Here is a 19,815-nt window from a genome sequence, read left to right as displayed (position 1 = left end):
AAAACACTCAGAATCACACTTTCTACTCCAAAAGGCTTATCTATGTATTATATGGAACAAGGATATTTTCTATCCCAAGAGAAATTCTATTGCCATCTGTTAATACATATCTCTCTCTCTCTCTCTCTCTCTCTCTATATATATATATATATATATATATATATATAGTTTATCAGGATATATTACAAATTAGGATGCACACTCCAACAGAAAGTTGTTGCTTTTTCGTTGCTAAGTTGTATCTGACTCTTTGTGACCCCATGGACTGCAGCATGCCAGGCTTCCCTGTCCTTCATTATCTCTCTGAGTTTGCTCAAACTCATGTCCATTGAGTTGGTGATGCCATCCAACCATCTCATCCTTTGTCATCCCCTTCTCCTCCTGCCCTCAATCTTTCCCAACATTAGGGTCTTTTCCAATGAGTCTGCTCTTCGCATCAGGTGGCCAAAGTATTGGAGCTTCATCTTTTGCATCAGTCCTTTCAATGAATATTCAGGGTTGATCTCCTTGCAGTCCAAGGGACTCGCAAGAGTCTTCTCCAACACCACAGTTCAAAATAATCAATTCTTTGGCGTTTAGCCTTCTTTTTGGTCCAATGCTCACATGTGTACATGACTAATGGGAAAACCGTAGCTTTAACTATACAGACCTTTGTCAGCAAAGTCATGTCTCTGCTTTTTAATACACGGTGCAGGTTTGTCATAGCTTTTCTTCCAAGGAGCAAGTGTCTTTTAACTTCATGACTGCAGTCACCATCCACAGTGATTTTTGGAGTCCAGGAAAATAAAATCTGCCACTGTTTCATTTGCCCCCCCACACCCATCTATTTGCCATGAAGTGATGGGACCAGATGCCATGATCTTGCTTTTTTGAACGTTGAGTTTGAAGCCAGCTTTTTCACTCTACTCTTTTTACTTTCCTCAAGAGGCTCTTTAGTTCCTGTTAGCTTTCTGCCATTAGGGTGGTATTATCTGCATATTTGAATTATTGCTATGTCTCCTGGCAATCTTGATTCCAGCTTGTGATTCATTCAGTCTGGCATTTCACATGATGTACTCTGCATGGAAATTAAATAAGCAGGGTGACAATATATAGCCTTGATGTACTTCTTTCCCAGTTTGGAACTAATCCATTGTTCTACGTCTGGCTCTAACTCTTGCTTCTTGACCTGCATATAGGTTTCTCAAGCAGCAGGTAAGGTGGTCTGATAGTCTCATCTCTCTTTAACAATTTCCCACAGTTTGTTGTGATCCACACAGTCAAAGCCTTTAGTGTAGTCAAAAGAAAGTTACAAAGTACAACAGAATACAGTTTTAGGACTGGGGAGTTAAACTGAAAAATTAGGGAAAGGAGTTTCCCTGAGAAAGAACAGCATTTCTGAAGTGCATTAGCTAGGCACAAATTGTGGGGGAAGGGCACTTCAAGCAGGGGGACATAGTAAAATACACACAAAAGCGTGGGGAGAGGGAGTTTGATGTACTGGAAAAACCAGAGAGGGCAGTATGGCTACACCCTAAAGAGGAAGAGGAGAAAGAAACTGATGAGGGGGGAGAAGTAAGCAGTAGCTAGGTCTCATGGGACACTGCCATCCATATGACTCTAATTTTTAAGTTTCTGGCTCTTCTCTAACAAAATGACTTCATGAATTATTTTTACTAAATTTTGACTTTATTGACTTTCAAAACAGAAACTGTTGCACTAAAGCTGAGAATTCATACAGACAGACAGACAGACAGACAGACAGACAGACACACACACACACACACACACACACACACACACACACACACACACTGCCTCCACACACATAATATAGAGCACCTTCCCCGAGGGCCATATAGTTTGGCATTATTACAAAGTCTATTCTATAGCCATATATATGATTCTGGGTCAGCTGGGTAATTAACTGAAAATTATCTTCATATTCATTTTTCCTCCCCAGGAATGTTTCCTGCAGAAAGACCCAGAATATGAAGCTTTCTCGAACAGTTTTGAAAAAATGTTGCCTGCCAGCAGCATGTGAATTCTCTATTGTCTTTCAGGACTTTTATCCACCCAGCTGACACATCCATTTCCCCTGAAGAGCAAGTAGCTTCTTGCTCTGCCCTGTGCCTTACTATTGGCAAGGCGGTGCGGGAATACATTGTAGTTCTGTTTACCACCAGGGTAAACTGCCCTTCTATAACATTCTTGCAGAAAGGCATTTTGGGGGATCCAGTAAAGTCTCCATCTATTTACAGGTACTGAAAATAACATACACACACACTCTAGACATTGTGCCCACTCCTTCCTGCCAAGGCTAATTAATCTGGTCCTTGGCACTTTAGACCTCACAACAGATTCATGTATTCATGATGGTATCTATCCTGCTATTTTCTGAAAATAAATTATTTTGTATGCTTTCCCAATTCTACCTTCTCCAAGCTACCTTACTTTTCTTCTCCACTCTTACTTTTCAACTACTCATAACCATGCCTTTTAAGCTGTCATTTTATTGAAAGCAATAAATTAAGACATTCATCTTCAGTGGCTTCACCACTGCATAAGAATCAGCAACTTACACGCAAGCATGCTCACAGTGTTAAGCAGATAGGAACTCAAGTCAGTAGCGAAAACATTCACTGACCTTAGAAAGAAAACTTTCCATTTATAATTACTGGCTAGTCTTACACAGTTGCAACTTTCCAATACAGCGTCATACTTTAAGATTAAATATTTTAGGAATTTGTATCTTCTGTGCCTCTTCCCCAAAATGAAGTCACTGGCCACTTGCTGAGACTGATTTTGCTGGAGGTGCTGAGTCTACAGCTGGTCGTCTTGGGAATCAGTGCTTACGGCGGATCCTTGGCTGCTGGTGTCGACAGTTTCATAGCACTTTTGGTCTTTGGCAAAGTTGATGAAAACCTGATTTTTCAAGGGAAATGAAGCCATTAGCACTTGTAAACCAAAGGAAGAAATAAGGGGTGTGCATATGTGTGGTGTGTGCACAATGGGAGAGCAAATAAAAAGAAAATTAGATTTCATAGTGCTAAGCTGCTCTGGTTGTGTCCAACTCTTTGTGACTCCAGGGACTGTAGCCCACCAGGCTCCTCTGTTCATGGAGTTTTCTGGGCAAGAATACTGGAGAGAATTGCCGTTTCCTCCTCCAGGGGCTTCTCCTGATCCAGGGATCAGACTGGTGGTGTCTCTTATGACTCCTCCACTGACAGGCAGGTTCTTTACCATTAGTGCCACTTGGGAAGCCCCAGATTTCGTAGGGGCACACCCAAATATATACACAAACTCTCATTAAGAATCTTTCCTTTAGGTATTGAAATTTAAACGGAGTTTGAAAACAGTACCTATAACTACATTTGTAATCATAATAAATGACAAAATCTAAAGCTATAATTGAATACCTATAGCCACATACTTGGAGAAGGCAATGGCACCCCACTCCAGTACTCTTGCTTGGAAAATCCCATGGACGGAGGAGCCTGGTAGGCTGCAATCCATGCGGTCGCTAGGAGTTGGACACGACTGAGCGACTTCACTTTCACTTTCATGCATTGGAGAAGGAAATGGCAACCCACTCCAGAGTTCTTGCCTGGAGAATCCCAGGGATGGGGGAGCCTAGTGGGCTTCCGTCTATGGGGTCACACGGAGTCGGACACGACTGAAGCGACTTAGCAGCAGCAGCAGCAGCAGCCACATACTTGCGTCTATTTGATCTGCATCAGTATCTTTCAAGTATAAATAAGAGCCCAATCCAAGCTCCTATGAAATGTTTCTATGATGATGTTGAGAGAAATTTCACTAGTTTTAAGAGTTAATACACTGAAATAAAATTTGTATACAAATATCACAGTATATTTTGTATGCTTGCTATTTAACAGGCAGACCTTTATGACTTTGTTTAAAATCATTAATTCTATTAGTCATAGATTAGTCATAGATTCATCCAGAAAATATTGAGAGACATGATCCTGGTAATTGGTTACAAGTCCAAGGATAAATCTGTGTTGGCAAAGCCATAATTGCCTTAACTCTCCATAAATAAAACTCTCTGTAAGATGCAGGAAGGTTTGGAGGCCACTTTAGCCTCCCTTTCAGGCCCTCTCCAGTGACAGGTACAATCTGATGTTCTATATGTCAGGTTGGTTGAACTGTATAAAACTAAAACAGTGCAAAGGTGAAGGAGGATGCTCCATGAAGCCTCAGTTACTGTATATAACAGTATATACAGTAACATGAAGCCAGTTACTGTATATAAATGTAACTAAGACAGATTATTTGAATGAAACAAAAGAATCCTGCATTTACCATTTTAGTTGCCTGAATCTAGCTGATCTAAATATCTCACTAGATAACCCCATCCTCCCCTAATCTAGGAAGCCAATCAATAGAAGTGTTATTTAAGAAACATTCCAAGGAGAAAGAAAAGAAAGTGATAACAGCTATCTGTTTTATAGATGAAAATAATTGTTGCTGTACATATACAGACAACCAATGGGTACAGATGTCTTAGAGAAGGAAAAAAAATTTTTTCTCCATTAAAATTAGTTAACTCTTCACATTTTTTTTATAACATCCCAAAATGCACTTATAAGTAAATTTAAGCTAAGTTTTTCAGGTGCAAGATTAGATATTGCTTCAATTAAAAATAAATTGAAGGTCATTAAAAAGAAGTAATTATGTACAATTAAATTTTTTTAAAAAATAAATAATCAGAATGTATTAATGTGAGATTGTGTACAGGGACCACGGTATCCAGCTTACCTCTTCCAGAGTAGTCTGACTCACTAAGAAATTCGTGATATTTAAAGCAGTCTTATTGGCCTCCAGCAGATCAAAAATGTTTGCTACTCCTCCTGCAGTGACTGGAACATGATATTCTAACATGCTGAGGTGCTGATCCTGAGGGAACCAAAGGGGGAAAAAAGTTATTTCTCAATGTCAGGTAATACTGAGTAGCCTAGACATAACTTGACCAAGAGCTAAGAAACACACTGAAATTCATTCCTCTGGAAGTGATCAATTCAGTTCAGTCGCTTGGTCATGTCTGACTCTTTGCAACCCCATGGACTGCAGCACGCCAGGCCTCCCTGTCTATCACCAACTCCTGGAGTTTACTCAAACTCATGTCCACTGAGTTGGTGATGCCATCCAGCCATCTCATCCTCTGTTGTCCCTTTTTCCTCCTGCCCTCAATCCTTCCCAGCATCAGGGTTTTTTCCAATGAGTCAGCTCTTCTCATCAGGTGGCCAAGGTATTGGAGTTTCAGCTTCAGCATCAGTCCTTCCAATGAATATTCAGGACTGATTTCCTTTAGGATGGACTATTTGGATCTCCTTGCAGTCCAAGGGACTCTCAAGAGTCTTCTGCAACACCACAGTTCAAAAGCATCAATTCTTTGGTGCTCAGCTTTCACTATAGTCCAATTCTCACATCCATACATGACTACTGGAAAAACCATAGCTTTGACTAGATGGCAAAGTAATGTCTCTGCTTTTTAATATGCTGTCTACGTTGTTCATAGCTTTTCTTCAAAGGAGCAAGCCCTTTTAATTTCATGGCTGCTGTTACCATCTGCAGTGATTTTGGAGCCCAAAAAAATGAAGTCTGCCACTGTTTCCACATCTATTTGCCATGAAGTGATGGGACCAGATGCCATGATCTTAGTTTCTGAATGTTGAGCTTTAAGCCAACTTTTTCACTCTCCTCTTTCACTTTCAGCAAGAGGCTCTTTAATTCTTTGCTTTCAGCCATAAGGGTGGTGTCATCTGCATATCTGATTCCAGCTTGTGCTTCATCCAGTCCAGCATTTTGCATGATGTACTCTGCATATAAGTTAAATAAGCAGGGTGAGAATATACAGCTTTGACATAATCCTTTCCTAATTTGGAACCAGTCTGTTGTTCCATGTCCAGTTCTAACTGTTGCTTCTTAGCATACATACAGATTTCTCAGGATACAGGTCAGGTGGTCTGTATTCCCATCTCTTTAAGAATTTTCCAGAGTTTGTTGTGATCCACACAGTCAAAGGCTTTGGCATAGGCAATAAAGCAAAAGTAGATGTTTTTTTGGAACTCTCTTGCTTTTTTGATGATGTAGCAGATGTTGAAAATTTGATCTCTGGTTCCTCTGCCTTTTCTAAAACCAGCTTGAACATCTGGAAGTTCACAGTTCATGTACTGTTGAAGCCTGGCTCAGAGAATTTTAAGCATTATTTTGCTAGCATGTGAGGTGAGTGCAATTGTGCAGTAGTTTGAGCATTCTTAGGCATTGCCTTTCTTTGGAATGGGACTGTGACCACTGCTGAGTATTCCAGATTTGCTGGCATATTGAGTGCAGACTTTCACAGCATCATCTTTTAGGATTTGAAATAGATCAACTGGAAAAATAATGCGTAGTTTGGAAACTAACAGCTTTCAAAGAAGAGATAAGTTTTGTGAATGTCTGAGAGAAAACAAATTAGAAAGCTAATAAAAATTCCAAAACATTTTACATTCATGTGTACTTAGAAAGTGACTATAGTCTTGCCTAGAAAAAATATTGTGAATGATATTGCTGATGTCAGATTACAATAAGTTCACATAAGCTCTTTCAGAGATAACTTGTAAAAATTTGTTTTAGTTAGAATTGTTTTGAAAGGCTAAGGATTAGTTGTTCAATTTATATTGGCTCAAGTTGGCAGATTTCAAAAGCATTATCTAGGGGAAATCTCATTCAAATAATGCCACATTCTTTCTTAACTCTAAAAATCTTTTCAATTTATTTAGATCATAGTATTACCATCAATTTAGTACTCTATTCTTATTTCCTTGGAGTATCTTTAACATCTTGCTTTTCTGAATATTTTATCAGTTATCATGTCCCATTTATTTTTCCCTTTAAAATAACTCTCAAATGTAACCATTCCTCTCTCTGTGCACCATCAATATTATTAACTTGATGTTTATCATTCTATATCTGAGTTATTGCAACAGCCTCTTCAGAAGCCTAGAAACCATATATACTCATATGTTCCAGCACAAAGTAGCTAGAATAATCTTTCCTAAATACTAGTTTGGTCAGAATGTTTTTAACTCCATAATCAACCCCTGTAACCTGTATGGGTCAGATCAAGATTGTTACGTACTGGAAACCCCTCTTCTCACACCTTTGCTTACTGTCTAGCCCCTCTTATTGATTTGTGTTTATATCACACCTGCCACTGCAGTCAGGCCCTCTTACTTATTTTTACTTTCAAATTATTGTCTTGCTATCTCCCTTTTTAGAGATCTGGAAACCATCATAAGCTTGTAAAGAATGGTCTACACAGGAAGACATCCAACTTTTATCATCTCTGTACTTGTCTTGTAAGCTCTAGTCCCATGAAGAACAGACCAGGACAAATACAATCTCAAGTTCACTGAAAGAAAAAGCACTATGACCAATGAGATTTGTGCAAAAATAAAGCATTCTTTAATTTTAAATTTGATTTTAATTTAGATGATAGAAAATGGTATTTGATAAGAATCATAAAAGCTATTTCTTCCTGGAGAACTTAGTTTAGGTTTCAGAGGTTGAGGCAAAAGTATTTTGCACAGATAAAAGAATTGTTTTTAAAATGCTCTCTATTTTGCTTTCCAGAATCACTTTATGTTAATACGGTGCCTGACAGTTCATGAAGCATCTTTGTGGACATTTTATCATTTAGTTCTCACACCTGTCTTGTGAAGTAGATATCAAAAGTATTTATAAAATAGGAATATGAGGCTTAGAGACTTTAAATCTCTTGCTGGAATCACACAGGTAGAGCTGGATCTCACGCCAAGTCTTCTAATTTATTTTCATCATTCCACACCTAATTTTCATTTTAAACCAATTATTTGCTATAATCATCTTGTACAAATTACCTGCACATCAGAGATGATATAATGATAACGTTTTTATCAAGTGCATTTAAATGTGCATTATGTGAGATTTATGTGTATACATCTGTGTGTGCCCATTCTGTTAATACATATATGTAAGATTAAATTAATTGAGTGATGCTTCAGGTAGTTGGAGAAGGAAATGGCAACCCACTCCAGTATTCTTGCCTGGAAAATCCCATGGATGGTGGAACTAGGTAGGCTACAGTCCATGGGGTCGCAAAGAGTCGGACACGACTGAGAGACTTCACTTCACTTCACTTCACTTCAGGTAGTGTGTGATTGAAGAAACTGATTTACAAGCAATTCTCCTCAAAACTTTGTGGGCTTATTTTTCAAATGAGGAAAGCAAAGGAGATAATCTCTTCTAGCTGTGACATACAGACAGGAACTCTGTAATTTCTTTTTTTTCTAAGAAGGAAAGCCCTTGGTCATATGTATCTGTCATCCCTCACTTCTCTAACATATATAACCAATAAACTACTTAAGTATACAATCCAACCTGAAAACTAATACAATATGGTCATAAAGCCTTTGTGAGGAAGAAATAATGGTATGTAAAAGGATTATGATAATCTTAAGCAGCTGCAAAAATTTATAACTTAATTTGAAGATTTTATTTGTTCATACTAAGTATGCTTCAGAATATCTTAACCATCTTGAACTAATAAATATATTAAGATGAATAATAAAGGTATGGTCAATTTGAAAATGACAAACATCCACTACCCTATTACAAATATCAAAACCAGTCAATCTCTTACTTACTTTTAAGTATGTTTTTGGAAAGTGCAGTTGCATGAACCTTGTGAGGGCCTCCATGCTCACTCTGGCATTCTTCACGTGAACCTTGACAGTAAATCCTCGCCCAAATCTAGAAAGAAGTGCAAAACACAATATAAGTTATGTTTTGCTGAAATAGATCTTCTGGAATTCTAGATAATGAAACAGGACCCAAACTGACAGTTATGGGCCCTTTTCCTATACAAAGAGTATCACTTTGCAATAAAAAGTTCAGGGCACATTGCAAACTAGAAATAGTGCACTGCTATGATTTTTTATTTCTACCACTAAATCTGTATGCAGGTCAGGAAGCAACAGTTAGAACTGGACATGGAACAACAGACTGGTTCCAAATAGGAAAAGGAGTACATCAAGGCTGTATATTGTCACCCTGCTTATTTAACTTCTATGCAGAGTACATCATGAGAAACGCTGGACTGGAAGAAACACAAGCTGGAATCAAGATTGCTGGGAGAAATATCAATAACTTCAGATATGCAGATGACACCATCGTTATGGCAGAAAGTGAAGAGGAGCTAAAAAGCCTCTTGCTGAAAGTGAAAGAGGAGAGTGAAAAAGTTGGCTTAAAGCTCAACATTCAGAAAACGAAGATCATGGCATCCAGTCCCATCACTTCACAGGAAATAGATGGGGAAACAGTGGAAACAGTGTCAGACTTTATATTTTTGGGCTCCAAAATCACTGCAGATGGTGACTGCAGCCATGAAATTAAAAGACGCTTACTCCTTGGAAGGAAAGCTATAATCAACCTAGATAGCATATTGAAAAGCTGTTACTTTGCCAACTAAGGTCCATCTTGTCAAGGCTATGGTTTTTCCAGTAGTCATATATGGATGTGAGAGTTGGACTGTGAAGAAGGCTGAGCACTGAAGAATTGATGCTTTTGAACTGTGGTGTTGGAGAAGACTCTTGAGAGTCCCCTGGACTGCAAGGAGATCCAACCAGTCCATTCTAAAGGAGGTTAGCCCTGGGTGTTCTTTAGAAGGAATGATGCTAAAGCTGAAGCTCCAGTACTTTGGCCACCTCATGTGAAGAGTTGACTCATTGGAAAAGACTTTGATGCTGGGAGGGATTGGGGGCGGGAGGAGAAGGGGACAACAGAGGATGAGATGGCTGGATGGCATCACTGACTCGATGGACGTGAATCTGAGTGAACTCTGAGAGTTGGTGATGGACAGGGAGGCCTGGCGTGCTGTGATTCATGGGGTCGCAAAGAGTCGGACATGACTGAGCGACTGAACTGAACTGAATATAAAGTCAGATCCTTTGGACAAAAGCTGCATTAGAAATGAAACATAAAGTCTTGGCTTTCTTTGGCATCCATGAATTGGTGTGTCTTCTGTCCTTCAGTTGTGTCTGACTCTTTGTGACCCCATGGACTGTAGGCCATCAGGCTCCTCTGTACATAGAATTCTCCAGGCAAGCATACTAGAGTGGGTAGTCATTCTGTTCTCCAGGGGATCCTCCCAACCCAGGGATTGAACCTGAGTCTTCTACACTGTAGGCAGATTCTCTACCATCTAAGCTACCAGGAATTGATGTCAATTTTGGGGCTAAATACTTTCTAATTTAAAGCAAAGAAGGTCTTGAGAGGAAAGTTATTGAAGATTTGGTATCAACTGTAAAGATTAAAATCATTAGGGTTTTAAAAATAAATAATAAACCAATATAACTTCTAACTTTTATACTTTCGCATCAAAAGTAGTGTTTGTAAACAAGTCACAGCAGACGCTCTGAGAATAACATATAACTTCTTTTTTATCCTTTCTTCGTATCTTGATCAACTTTGTTTTATAAGAAAGTCAAGCTGTTGTACAGATAAATATATAAAGGAATGTCATGGTGTTTGAAGATTAACATGGATATGTATAAATGCATATGTACTCTGGCAAATATATTAATTTAATTTTAATTTGATAGTATGATATTTATGTATATCTCCCCAATGTATTTTTGGTTAAAAGGTTTTAAATGTAGTAAAAATGTTAAATAGCTTACTGAAAGCCTATGCAAATGACAAATGAACATACTAGACAAAAATCAATGCCTTCATGTACTTGTCAAGATCTAATTTGTTACAGAGTTAACTCTTGAAACTACCTCCTGAGAGTATTTTGGTTGGGGAATAATAATCATATCCTTATTATATTATCATTATTATTAGCTTTTAGGCCTTCTAGGTTTGGGGGTTATTAATTTAAAAACATTCAATCCTCAGTACTATTATTTAACTTCAAAATGAATCAATGGTTAGCTTCTCCATTCCAGTTTTACTATGCATTGTAGGATAGGCTGCTGAGATAATCTTTGAAGGCAAGTATAGAACTGGTAGATTGATTACACCGTGTGTTAAACAACACATTTGTTCTTTACCTGCTTTTAATGTGCTGCAATGATCCAATACATTGGAACCTTCCATTCACCATAATGGCCAACCTTGTACAGAGAGCCTCACATTCTTCCATGCTGAAAGGCAGAATCATGTCAGCATTCTGGGCACAGAAAATTGGCTTAAGTGCGTAAGCATAAGTTTAACTCTTTTCTTTATGGCACCTTAGGAATACTGTTTGAATATTTGAGTTCTTAAACTGTCTTTTCCTTTGAAGAACAAAAAAATCTTTTAACATATACCATAAATGTCTTTGCATAGGGTTTATTACTGTTTCTTTTCAAACCTGGGGACATCTTTCTCACCTGGATTGCTGCTCTATCAAACAGTATTTCTTTCAAGCTCTTTTAAGCTTTGACTTAAGACCTACATTTCATGAGAAATATTTCCAAAATAATACTAAGTTGTTTTCATCATGCCTTATACTCAATATTCAGATGACTTTTTATTTATTTATTTTTTCGGCCATACCCTGCAGCATGCAAGATCTTATTTCCCTACCAGAGAGTGAACCTGGGCCCCCTGCAATGGAAGCACATATCTTAACCACTGGGCCATCAGGGAAGTCCCTCAGTTGGCTTTTATGTTTTTGTATTTCTAACCAGTTAACCTGTACTTGATTATATAATTCTGACTTCATGGACTATGATACTGGAGGAGATCTTAAGTATCATCTTGAGATCTTAGGTATCACCCTGTCCACTTAAACACAAAAGTTCATGGGAAATCAGTGATTGGCTTCAGAACATATACTGTGCTTGGGGGCAAGGTTAGTATATAGGATATAAATAAGCCTCAGTTCTAAACATACCTAGTTCTTTTCCTACTATATGATCATTATAATGAAAGGATAAACTTAATACAAGGCCAATCTTATAAGAAAGGCACAGTAGCTTTTTTACTTAGTTGATTGGTAGGGTCTACTTCATGGAGGAGGCTTGTGGACTAGGTCTGAAAAGATTAGTAAGATTAGAATTTGGAAAGATTTTGTGTAAAGACCAACTCTAGTAGAAGGCACAGCAAAGAAAGGGCATGGTGATAGGAAAGGGCAGGGAGTGTATGTGGAACCATGGATCTCTCAGATTGACTGATAGGAAGAAAAGACTAGAAAGTTAGATGAGGTTGGATAATAAAAGTCCTTGCATATTAAGCCAAAACATGCTAAATTTTCTGTGATAGGCAACAGAGAGGAATGATTGAGTTAAGATGGTCAAAAGTTATAGAAATTTTATTTTTTAATAGATTGCTAGGCCCTGTCCTCCCACAAGAGCTGGGATCTCACCAGGAAATCCTCTTGACTTCCTCTTTTGACTATGAACATAAAATACTTTAATCCAATTGTGGAATTCACTCTCAGTATATGCTACACAGGATTATCTGTCATCTGACTCTAAAGTTCCACACCCAATTTACCTGTGAGAAGTGAGGATGACAGAACATTTATTCTGGACTTCTTCTGAAATGATCTTCCAGAGGTGCCGTTTTGACTTAGGATCCATCCCAGAGCTTGGCTCATCCTTAATAGAAAGTTACAAGAAGAATTTATCAAATTAATTAAATTTTGATGAGGTTCTTTACATGAATCATTGCATCTCCCTTGCCTAGACAGAAATCACTTTTTGAGGTCCTGTGACTAACTTATTTTATACTTAATGGGCTTCTTTCTGCTGCTGTCAAAAAGCTCAAAATTAATCATTTTAAATTGTCAATCTGTTTTAAACAGTGTCTCAGTGAAGTTAACACTCTGTTACTTTACACATGTCTCTTATATTTCTTTGGAAAAAAATCTGCTTCAATTACCGACAAAGCCAGAGTTTTGATATTTAATACTATATCATCACATATGTATCTGAAGCTACATCAGCAAGATTGCTGCCTTGCTCCTGATGGTAGAATTGTGCCCGTGAGTGATAGATAATATGCCATGTGAAGCACAGAGAATGCATTTTTCTGTTAATATGATTGAGGTGCATTTTCAGTTTTATGTTATTGATTGGAATTTAATACTCCTTGGGGAAATAAATGTAAGATTTGCAGAAAATGCCAAATAGAAAGATATAAATTGCATTTTAAAGTAAATGATGTTTTGAAAAATTATTCAGGCATAAAATTAGAACTGTAGCAATGGAAAACTAAACAAGCAATAATAGACCCTGACAGATGATTAAAAAATCAAACTGTAGGTCAAGATTAAGTAAAAATTAAAAATATATGTCTGAAATGTAAAGTATGTGGATAGGATCAGCAGAGGCTTATTTTTATAGTAAGGGGTTAAATTGAAATTTAAAGAAAGAAATGAGTATTAGTTCGGGGAAACAGTAAAGATTATATTGTCACTGTTCCTATTTTTGAAGACAATGACATATATGGTAAGTATATATAAAAAATATATACAGTATCTTTCTCTCATGGCCTGATTTCAATTCAGCTCATTAATGCATAACATTTGCATAGAGCTTTTTAACATTTTAAAGTACTTTACATCTATTATCTCATAGAGGTGCCTAAGAATTGTTTTCTTAAATTTAAGGGACATTTATACAATAGAATTACATTATGAGTGTCGTTTGGCAGAAACATAATGCATTATATGCTTCCGGTATTATACAGAGAGGGCTTATGCATTACTCTATCTGGGCAGTTTAAATGATTTGATATTCTATATTACTTAATTCCTGAAATAATGTGATGATTTATAACTGGTGATTTTATGGCATAGTTAAGCCTCTTTTGAAGTTTTGGAAGTCCTTGAATAAAGGGGATCTTTCAAAAAAGGGCAGCTTATTTCTCTGAAATAAACACTTTTCACAAGGTTTGGCTTGGGGAACAGAATGCTTTGTCACCCCTAGGGTAACTTATATTTCCATGTGATCAATTGAAATTTTCAGCTTTTAATCAAAATATTAACATGACATGTATTTCTTTCTTTAAAAAAATTCAGATAAAATAGAATGGCATATTTTCAAGACTGCATCTCAAGCTAGGTAACTCATGTTTTTAAGCAACAAGGAGATAACATTTTAGTACAACACATTGTCCTAAAATGTATATTTCCTTTTAAGTAGAAGCTGGAAAATGTGTTAATTCAATTGATCAGCTACTAATAGAACTGATTCCTTCAATAGCTGGGAATCAAATTCTGTCACAGTTTTACTTACTCATCTGAATATCCTGAATTTGTTTCAGCTGCTTCCTATTTCCATGTCTCCTCTGAAATTACCTGAGCCATAGCTTCAGACAAAAAATATTTTTGAGGGCATATTATTATGGCAACAAATTACCTGGTATAAATTTCCTTAATGAGACAGTATATGTGAAGTGCTTTACAAAATAACCAGCACATAGTGATACCCAACCCAGGAATCAAGTGGAGGTCTCCCGCACTGTAGGCGGGTTCTTTACCAGCTGAGCTACCAGGGAAGCCCCTAATGAGACCTCAGTAAATGCTTATTGCAATAATGATAATGAAATGTTATACACACAATTGGATATGTGATTCTAATTGGGCAGTACCCTTTTTCACAATGATTCTCTTACCAGCAACAGAATTGAAGGTTTCCCTATCAAGGCCAGTGCAGTAGACAATTTTCTTTTTGTGCCGTAACTACACATAGAGGTAACTTTGTCCTTGTAGGGCACCAGGTGAAGTCTCCCAAGGAGTTTTTGAACAGTCTGTGGGTGGAAAAAAGGATTTGTTGATTTTCCCTTGCCAAAACCCTTAAAGCATTAAATGGAAAAAGAGCTACTTGTGAAGAGTTTTATAATGAAGAAATACATACTTTAGTTTTATTTTCAAAGGTTCACTTAAAGATGAATAGTTCTTTTAAAGATAAACACAATTCCATGGAGGCTCATTCATAAATGGGATTTCTTGTCCCCCCAATACATGTGCTTGTATGTGTGTATGTGTTTACAATGGTTCTTTCTGCTGTATTGACACAGGATTTACTTTTAAGTTTCAAAGAGCTAAAACAGAATTCATCCCTTTACAAGGCAGGTTTCTTATTGATTGTCATCACTGTTTCATCTTTTTTCTTATTGTGGGGTGAGCTGTCACAAAGGCTTTAAGTTTATTTAAAAATGACCCAGTATCAAATCTATAGTGTATTAACTTAGGAATCTTGGGTTCTTGTGGCTATTTCAGTAGTTAAACAGCTCTGGCAAATAGTGGAATCCTAGGAGGATTTAAGAAGTCCCCAAGGGTTGCAAAAATAGAGAAAACTGCCCAAAAGATTAGTCTTTCCATTAAAAAGGTAAATAATTGTAGTGAGGTACAAAAGCACATTTCAAAAAGCAAATTGGAATCTATTCTATTTTACTTGGGCATTTTGAACATGCCCAGTCAACTACTCAGTTGTGTCCAACTCTCTGACACCCTCTAGACCCACCAGGCTCCTCTGTCCGTGAGATTCTCCAGGAGAGAATACGGGACTCAGTTGCCATTCCATCCTCCAGCGGATCTTCCCAACCCAGGGATCCAACCCACATCTCCTGCTTCTCCTGCACTGCCAGGCACATTCTTTACCACGAGTCACTTGGGAAGCCCATTTTGTAGGTAATTCCATGTTTCAATAGTTATCTGAACACTTAAAGATATATAGGCATCACCAACCAAGGCTCAATCCAGAGCTTAAGGCAAATCTTATTCTTTATTCAACAGTTTTTACATTCTAACATGTATACTATCATGTAAGAATTGAATCGCCAGTCTATGTCTGATGCAGGATACAGCATGCTTGGAGCTGGTGCATGGGGATGACCCAGAGAGGTGTTATGGGGAGGGAGGTGGGAGGGGGGTTCATGTTTGGGAACGCATGTAAGAATTAAAGATTTTAAAATTTAAAAAAAATAAAAAATAAAACATTTTAAATCTTAAAAAAAAAAAAAAAAGATAATGGAACAAATATGGGCCAAGATGTTTCTAAAGCTGAGTTCATAGGTGTGCTTATGATATATATACAATCAAGCTAATACTGCTTCCATTATCGCTGTCAGGAGAAAATTGTCATAGTTTTCCAGATGTCAGCTTGGTCTTGAGTGTGGGTAGGTGGGAAGCATAAGCAAAAACGGTTTTCAAATAAACTAGCTCTTCACACTTATACTCACTTCTTTAATATCTTTTTCTGGAATTCCGTGTATTCTAGCATAGAAATATAAATGTTCTTCTATGGTTACCAGGTCATCCAAAGCATCTTCCTGAGGACAGTAGCCAATTAATGAGCTGTGAGAGTTAACGTGAGCCAGAGACCTAAATAAAAAGCATCAAAAACATGAATGACTTTCTAAAGACATTTCCTCCCTAGCCCTCAGATGCTGCGTGTGTGTACATGCTAAGTCACTTCAGTTGTGTCTGACTTCGTGCGACTCTATGGACTACAGCTTGCCAGACTCCTCTGTCCATGGAATTTTCCAGGCAAGAATACTGGAATGGCTTGCTGTGCCCTCCTCCAGGGGATCTTTCCAACCCAGGGATCGAATCCACACCTCTTACATCTACCTGCTTTGGCAGGTGGGTTCTTTACCACTAGTGCCACCTGGGAAGCCCCTCAGATGTTCAGAGGGTAGTTCTGTTTGGGTTGTGGTGATTGGTGAGTCTGGTAAAAAGATATAAAATGATCCCACCATCATAGTCACACTGAAAAATTAAAAAATTTCTACTCACTTGAGTAGCTGGTTTTCTCCTAAGGATTTAATAATATAACCACAAAATAACATCAAAAGTTCACTTTAATTATTTTTCTAATTTAATTATGTTGTGTTTGGTAATTTGAAGCACTTGTTTTTCATACCCAGTCTTGTTTCTGATCAGAATGTTTCCACTTGTAGGAATTATGTCTCCAGTCAGCATCTTGAAAATGGTGGTTTTTCCTGCTCCGTTCACCCCAAGAAGTCCAAAGCACTAGTTTGAGGGAGAAAAAAAAAGTAAACTAATTCAAACCAAAGACAAGTTACTATTATATCTCTTTGCTTCCTTTCCTTGGGTGAAATAAATTATCAAGAAAAATAAATCACTGGCTATTGCAGTGTTTTACTGGCATTGGATAAAGCTTTCACTTTTAAAACAAATGGGTACTTAAGTATCTTTTTTGTCCTTTAACTATCTGAATATTTGTGTATATACCTAGGACTCGTTTTTACATATTATACTCTAGCACGCCTCTGTGCGACATGATAGAATATCCAATAAAGCAGATATGCTAACCTGACAAAGTAATGGTATTTATAAATTTAAAATTATTCACACAAAATCACAACTTTACTAAATAAGCAACTGAAGCAATAATCTCTTTATCCAATTGAATAAATTTGATGCGTTTAGTTTGCAGCCCGCCTCAGCAAAACAGGAAATACATTCTCTTTCTGCTTTCAAAACTGTCTTACTGACTGTTTCTATGAAAACAGCAATAATATGAATATGAATGCAATTCTAGGACCTCAGTTCTGACAACTGATTTCTGTATGCTGTCTTTGCTGCTGCTGCCAAGTCGCTTCAGTCGTGTCCGACTCTGTGCGACCTCGGAGAGGGCAGCCCACCAGGCTCCGCCGTCCCTGGAATTCTCCAGGCAAGAACACTGGAGTGGGTTGCCATTGCCTTCTCCAAGAGGCCTAAAAACTAAGAGTTGAAAAGAGCTCCCTGAACAGACTGCTTGACTGAAAGTCCACTCAAGAAGGATAGTAACTTGGGAAGGGGATCAGGATATGGTGAGTCTTCCCTGCCAAGAGGGGAGGGTTACAGGATAAGTAACACTTAGACACATGTAAATTATATATATAGAATCCATCAAAATATTTAAAGGCTGACTTCATATCTATAGAAAAAAATTAAGGAATGGTAAAATTTTTGTCACTTACCAAGTCAACATAAAGGGTGCATGCATGCCTGCATGCTCAGTAACATCCCACTCTTTTGCAACCCGCATGGACTGTAGCCTGCCAGGCTCCTCTGTCCATGGAATTTTCCAGGCAAGAACACTGGAGTGGGTTCCCATTTCCTCCTCCATATAAAGGATAGTTAGAAACAAACATTGTTCCTTACCTCCCCAGCAGGTATCCCAATGCTGATGTTGTTTACAGCTATAATCTTTTTGTGGATAAGTTGGTAAGTTTTTGTGAGACGATGGAGTTGGACCAGGTCATAATCATTTGCACCTTTCTCAACTCTAAATCTTTCAGCCTGCACATCTTCATCTTCATCTATTGTCTCAATAACAGATGAAGAGCTAAATTTTCTAAAGAAGAGTCTAAAAAATAAACCCAATGATTTTGCATCAGTAATTTTGAAATGACACCACTCGGTTTTGACATCTTTTTAAAAGTTCTCACTTCACAAAAGTGTGCCAAGTTTGTTTTAAATTTTTCATGTATTTTGCTAAATAACTTAAAAATTAGCATGGGTGTTCTTTATAATATTTGTTATAATATTTGAGAAACAGTTTTTGCTTTCAATGACTTAAATATTTACAGATTCCCTATTACAAGTCAGAATCTTAATTTCAGTAACAAGGAACTTTATTTTGGGTTTGAAAGTTACTCCTAACAGAGAGACCAGAGTCATTAGTAGGACTCAACACTTACAAGACCATGATCAATGATCATTGTTTTTTTTTAGTTTGTCCTATTTATTCTTTGGTCATCAATAATACAAATGTTATTCTATAGTCTTTTTTTTTTTTTTACTATGAATATCTTACCTAGGACCTGGCCAGTATATTAAGGTTATCAGTCCTGAAAACTCTAAGAAATCTCAAACCCACTTCAGTATCTTGTCTACTGAACACCAAAAAAACCAAACCAACAAATCAATTTAGGTCTTCCTCCCAATGTCCCTGTTTCTTTTAATGATATCCCTAGAGATTCCAATTGTGATATTTTCTTTGAATCTTCCCCATTCTAAAATCCACTCATGCAGTCAACATCCTAATACTGGAAATATCTTAAAAACAGCCAGTTATTTATCATTTTCTGTTTCTGTTACCCTCACAGGCTTTCATTTTTTTTCTCACTTAGGTTTATCCAGGAACCTCAAACTGCTCCATTGTCTCTGAATCTTTCCTTCCAATCTGCACTACCTCCACAAAATCACAGCTCCTAAAGCACCATTTGATCCTGTTGGTCTCTGTTAAAAAAAACTTCAATGTGCTACTATTAATATTAGTTTACTGAGTAAAGTCCAAGCTATCACTCTTTAACCAAGCAATCGGTATACTCCATAATTTTTCAATCCCATGCTGTAGCTCCTACTTTTTCATTATATTTAGACTATGCTCTAATCAAGTTTTATTACTTATTTCTTAAATATTCACCCCAATTTTTCTATCTTTGTTCTTATCTTTCCTTTTATTAATTTAAATCTTAATTTCCAATAAGTAATACATGCACTTCATTTATTAACATTAAAATGGTACTAAAGAATATTTAGTGAAAAGTCTCCTTCAAATACATACAGGTTTTTTTAGCAGAAGTTCATAATTAGAAATAGTTTAAGCATATATATGCATAAAAATATATTTCCTTTTTAAAACTCAAATGGTAATATACTTCATATGTAGCTCTGAACCTTGCATTTCTCACTTAACAAATATTAGAAGTAATCCCAAATATGACATAGTGAACTGCATCATTCTTTCTAATGGCTGCATAGTGTTTCACTTATAAATTATGAGCATAATTTATTTAACCAGTCCCAAATGTAGTACCTTTAGGTTATTTCCATTCTTTTGCTAT

General features: G+C 37.1%; 1 protein-coding gene across 2 annotated transcripts in view; it reads right to left on the bottom strand.

Moving 5' to 3' along the window:
- ABCA12 (ATP binding cassette subfamily A member 12) overlaps positions 1,671 to 19,815 on the bottom strand; it is a 209,076-nt gene continuing 190,931 nt past the window's right edge. For both annotated transcript variants that reach the window (XM_018059867.1, XM_018059874.1), the window contains exons 45-53: positions 18,128 to 18,332; positions 16,881 to 16,990; positions 16,198 to 16,339; positions 14,629 to 14,763; positions 12,505 to 12,608; positions 11,076 to 11,168; positions 8,667 to 8,772; positions 4,759 to 4,896; positions 1,671 to 2,904 (exon numbers count right to left, since the gene is read on the bottom strand). In XM_018059867.1, the coding sequence (XP_017915356.1) occupies positions 2,803 to 2,904; positions 4,759 to 4,896; positions 8,667 to 8,772; positions 11,076 to 11,168; positions 12,505 to 12,608; positions 14,629 to 14,763; positions 16,198 to 16,339; positions 16,881 to 16,990; positions 18,128 to 18,332 (1,135 nt within the window). In that variant the 3' untranslated portion in view covers positions 1,671 to 2,802. The remainder of the gene's footprint in view (positions 2,905 to 4,758; positions 4,897 to 8,666; positions 8,773 to 11,075; positions 11,169 to 12,504; positions 12,609 to 14,628; positions 14,764 to 16,197; positions 16,340 to 16,880; positions 16,991 to 18,127; positions 18,333 to 19,815) is intronic.

The sequence above is a fragment of the Capra hircus genome, chromosome 2, assembly GCF_001704415.2.
Source record: "Capra hircus breed San Clemente chromosome 2, ASM170441v1, whole genome shotgun sequence".
NCBI lineage: Eukaryota > Metazoa > Chordata > Mammalia > Artiodactyla > Bovidae > Capra > Capra hircus.
The sequence above is the reverse complement of the archived record's forward strand: the minus strand, read 5'-3'. Positions and strand labels throughout refer to the sequence as shown.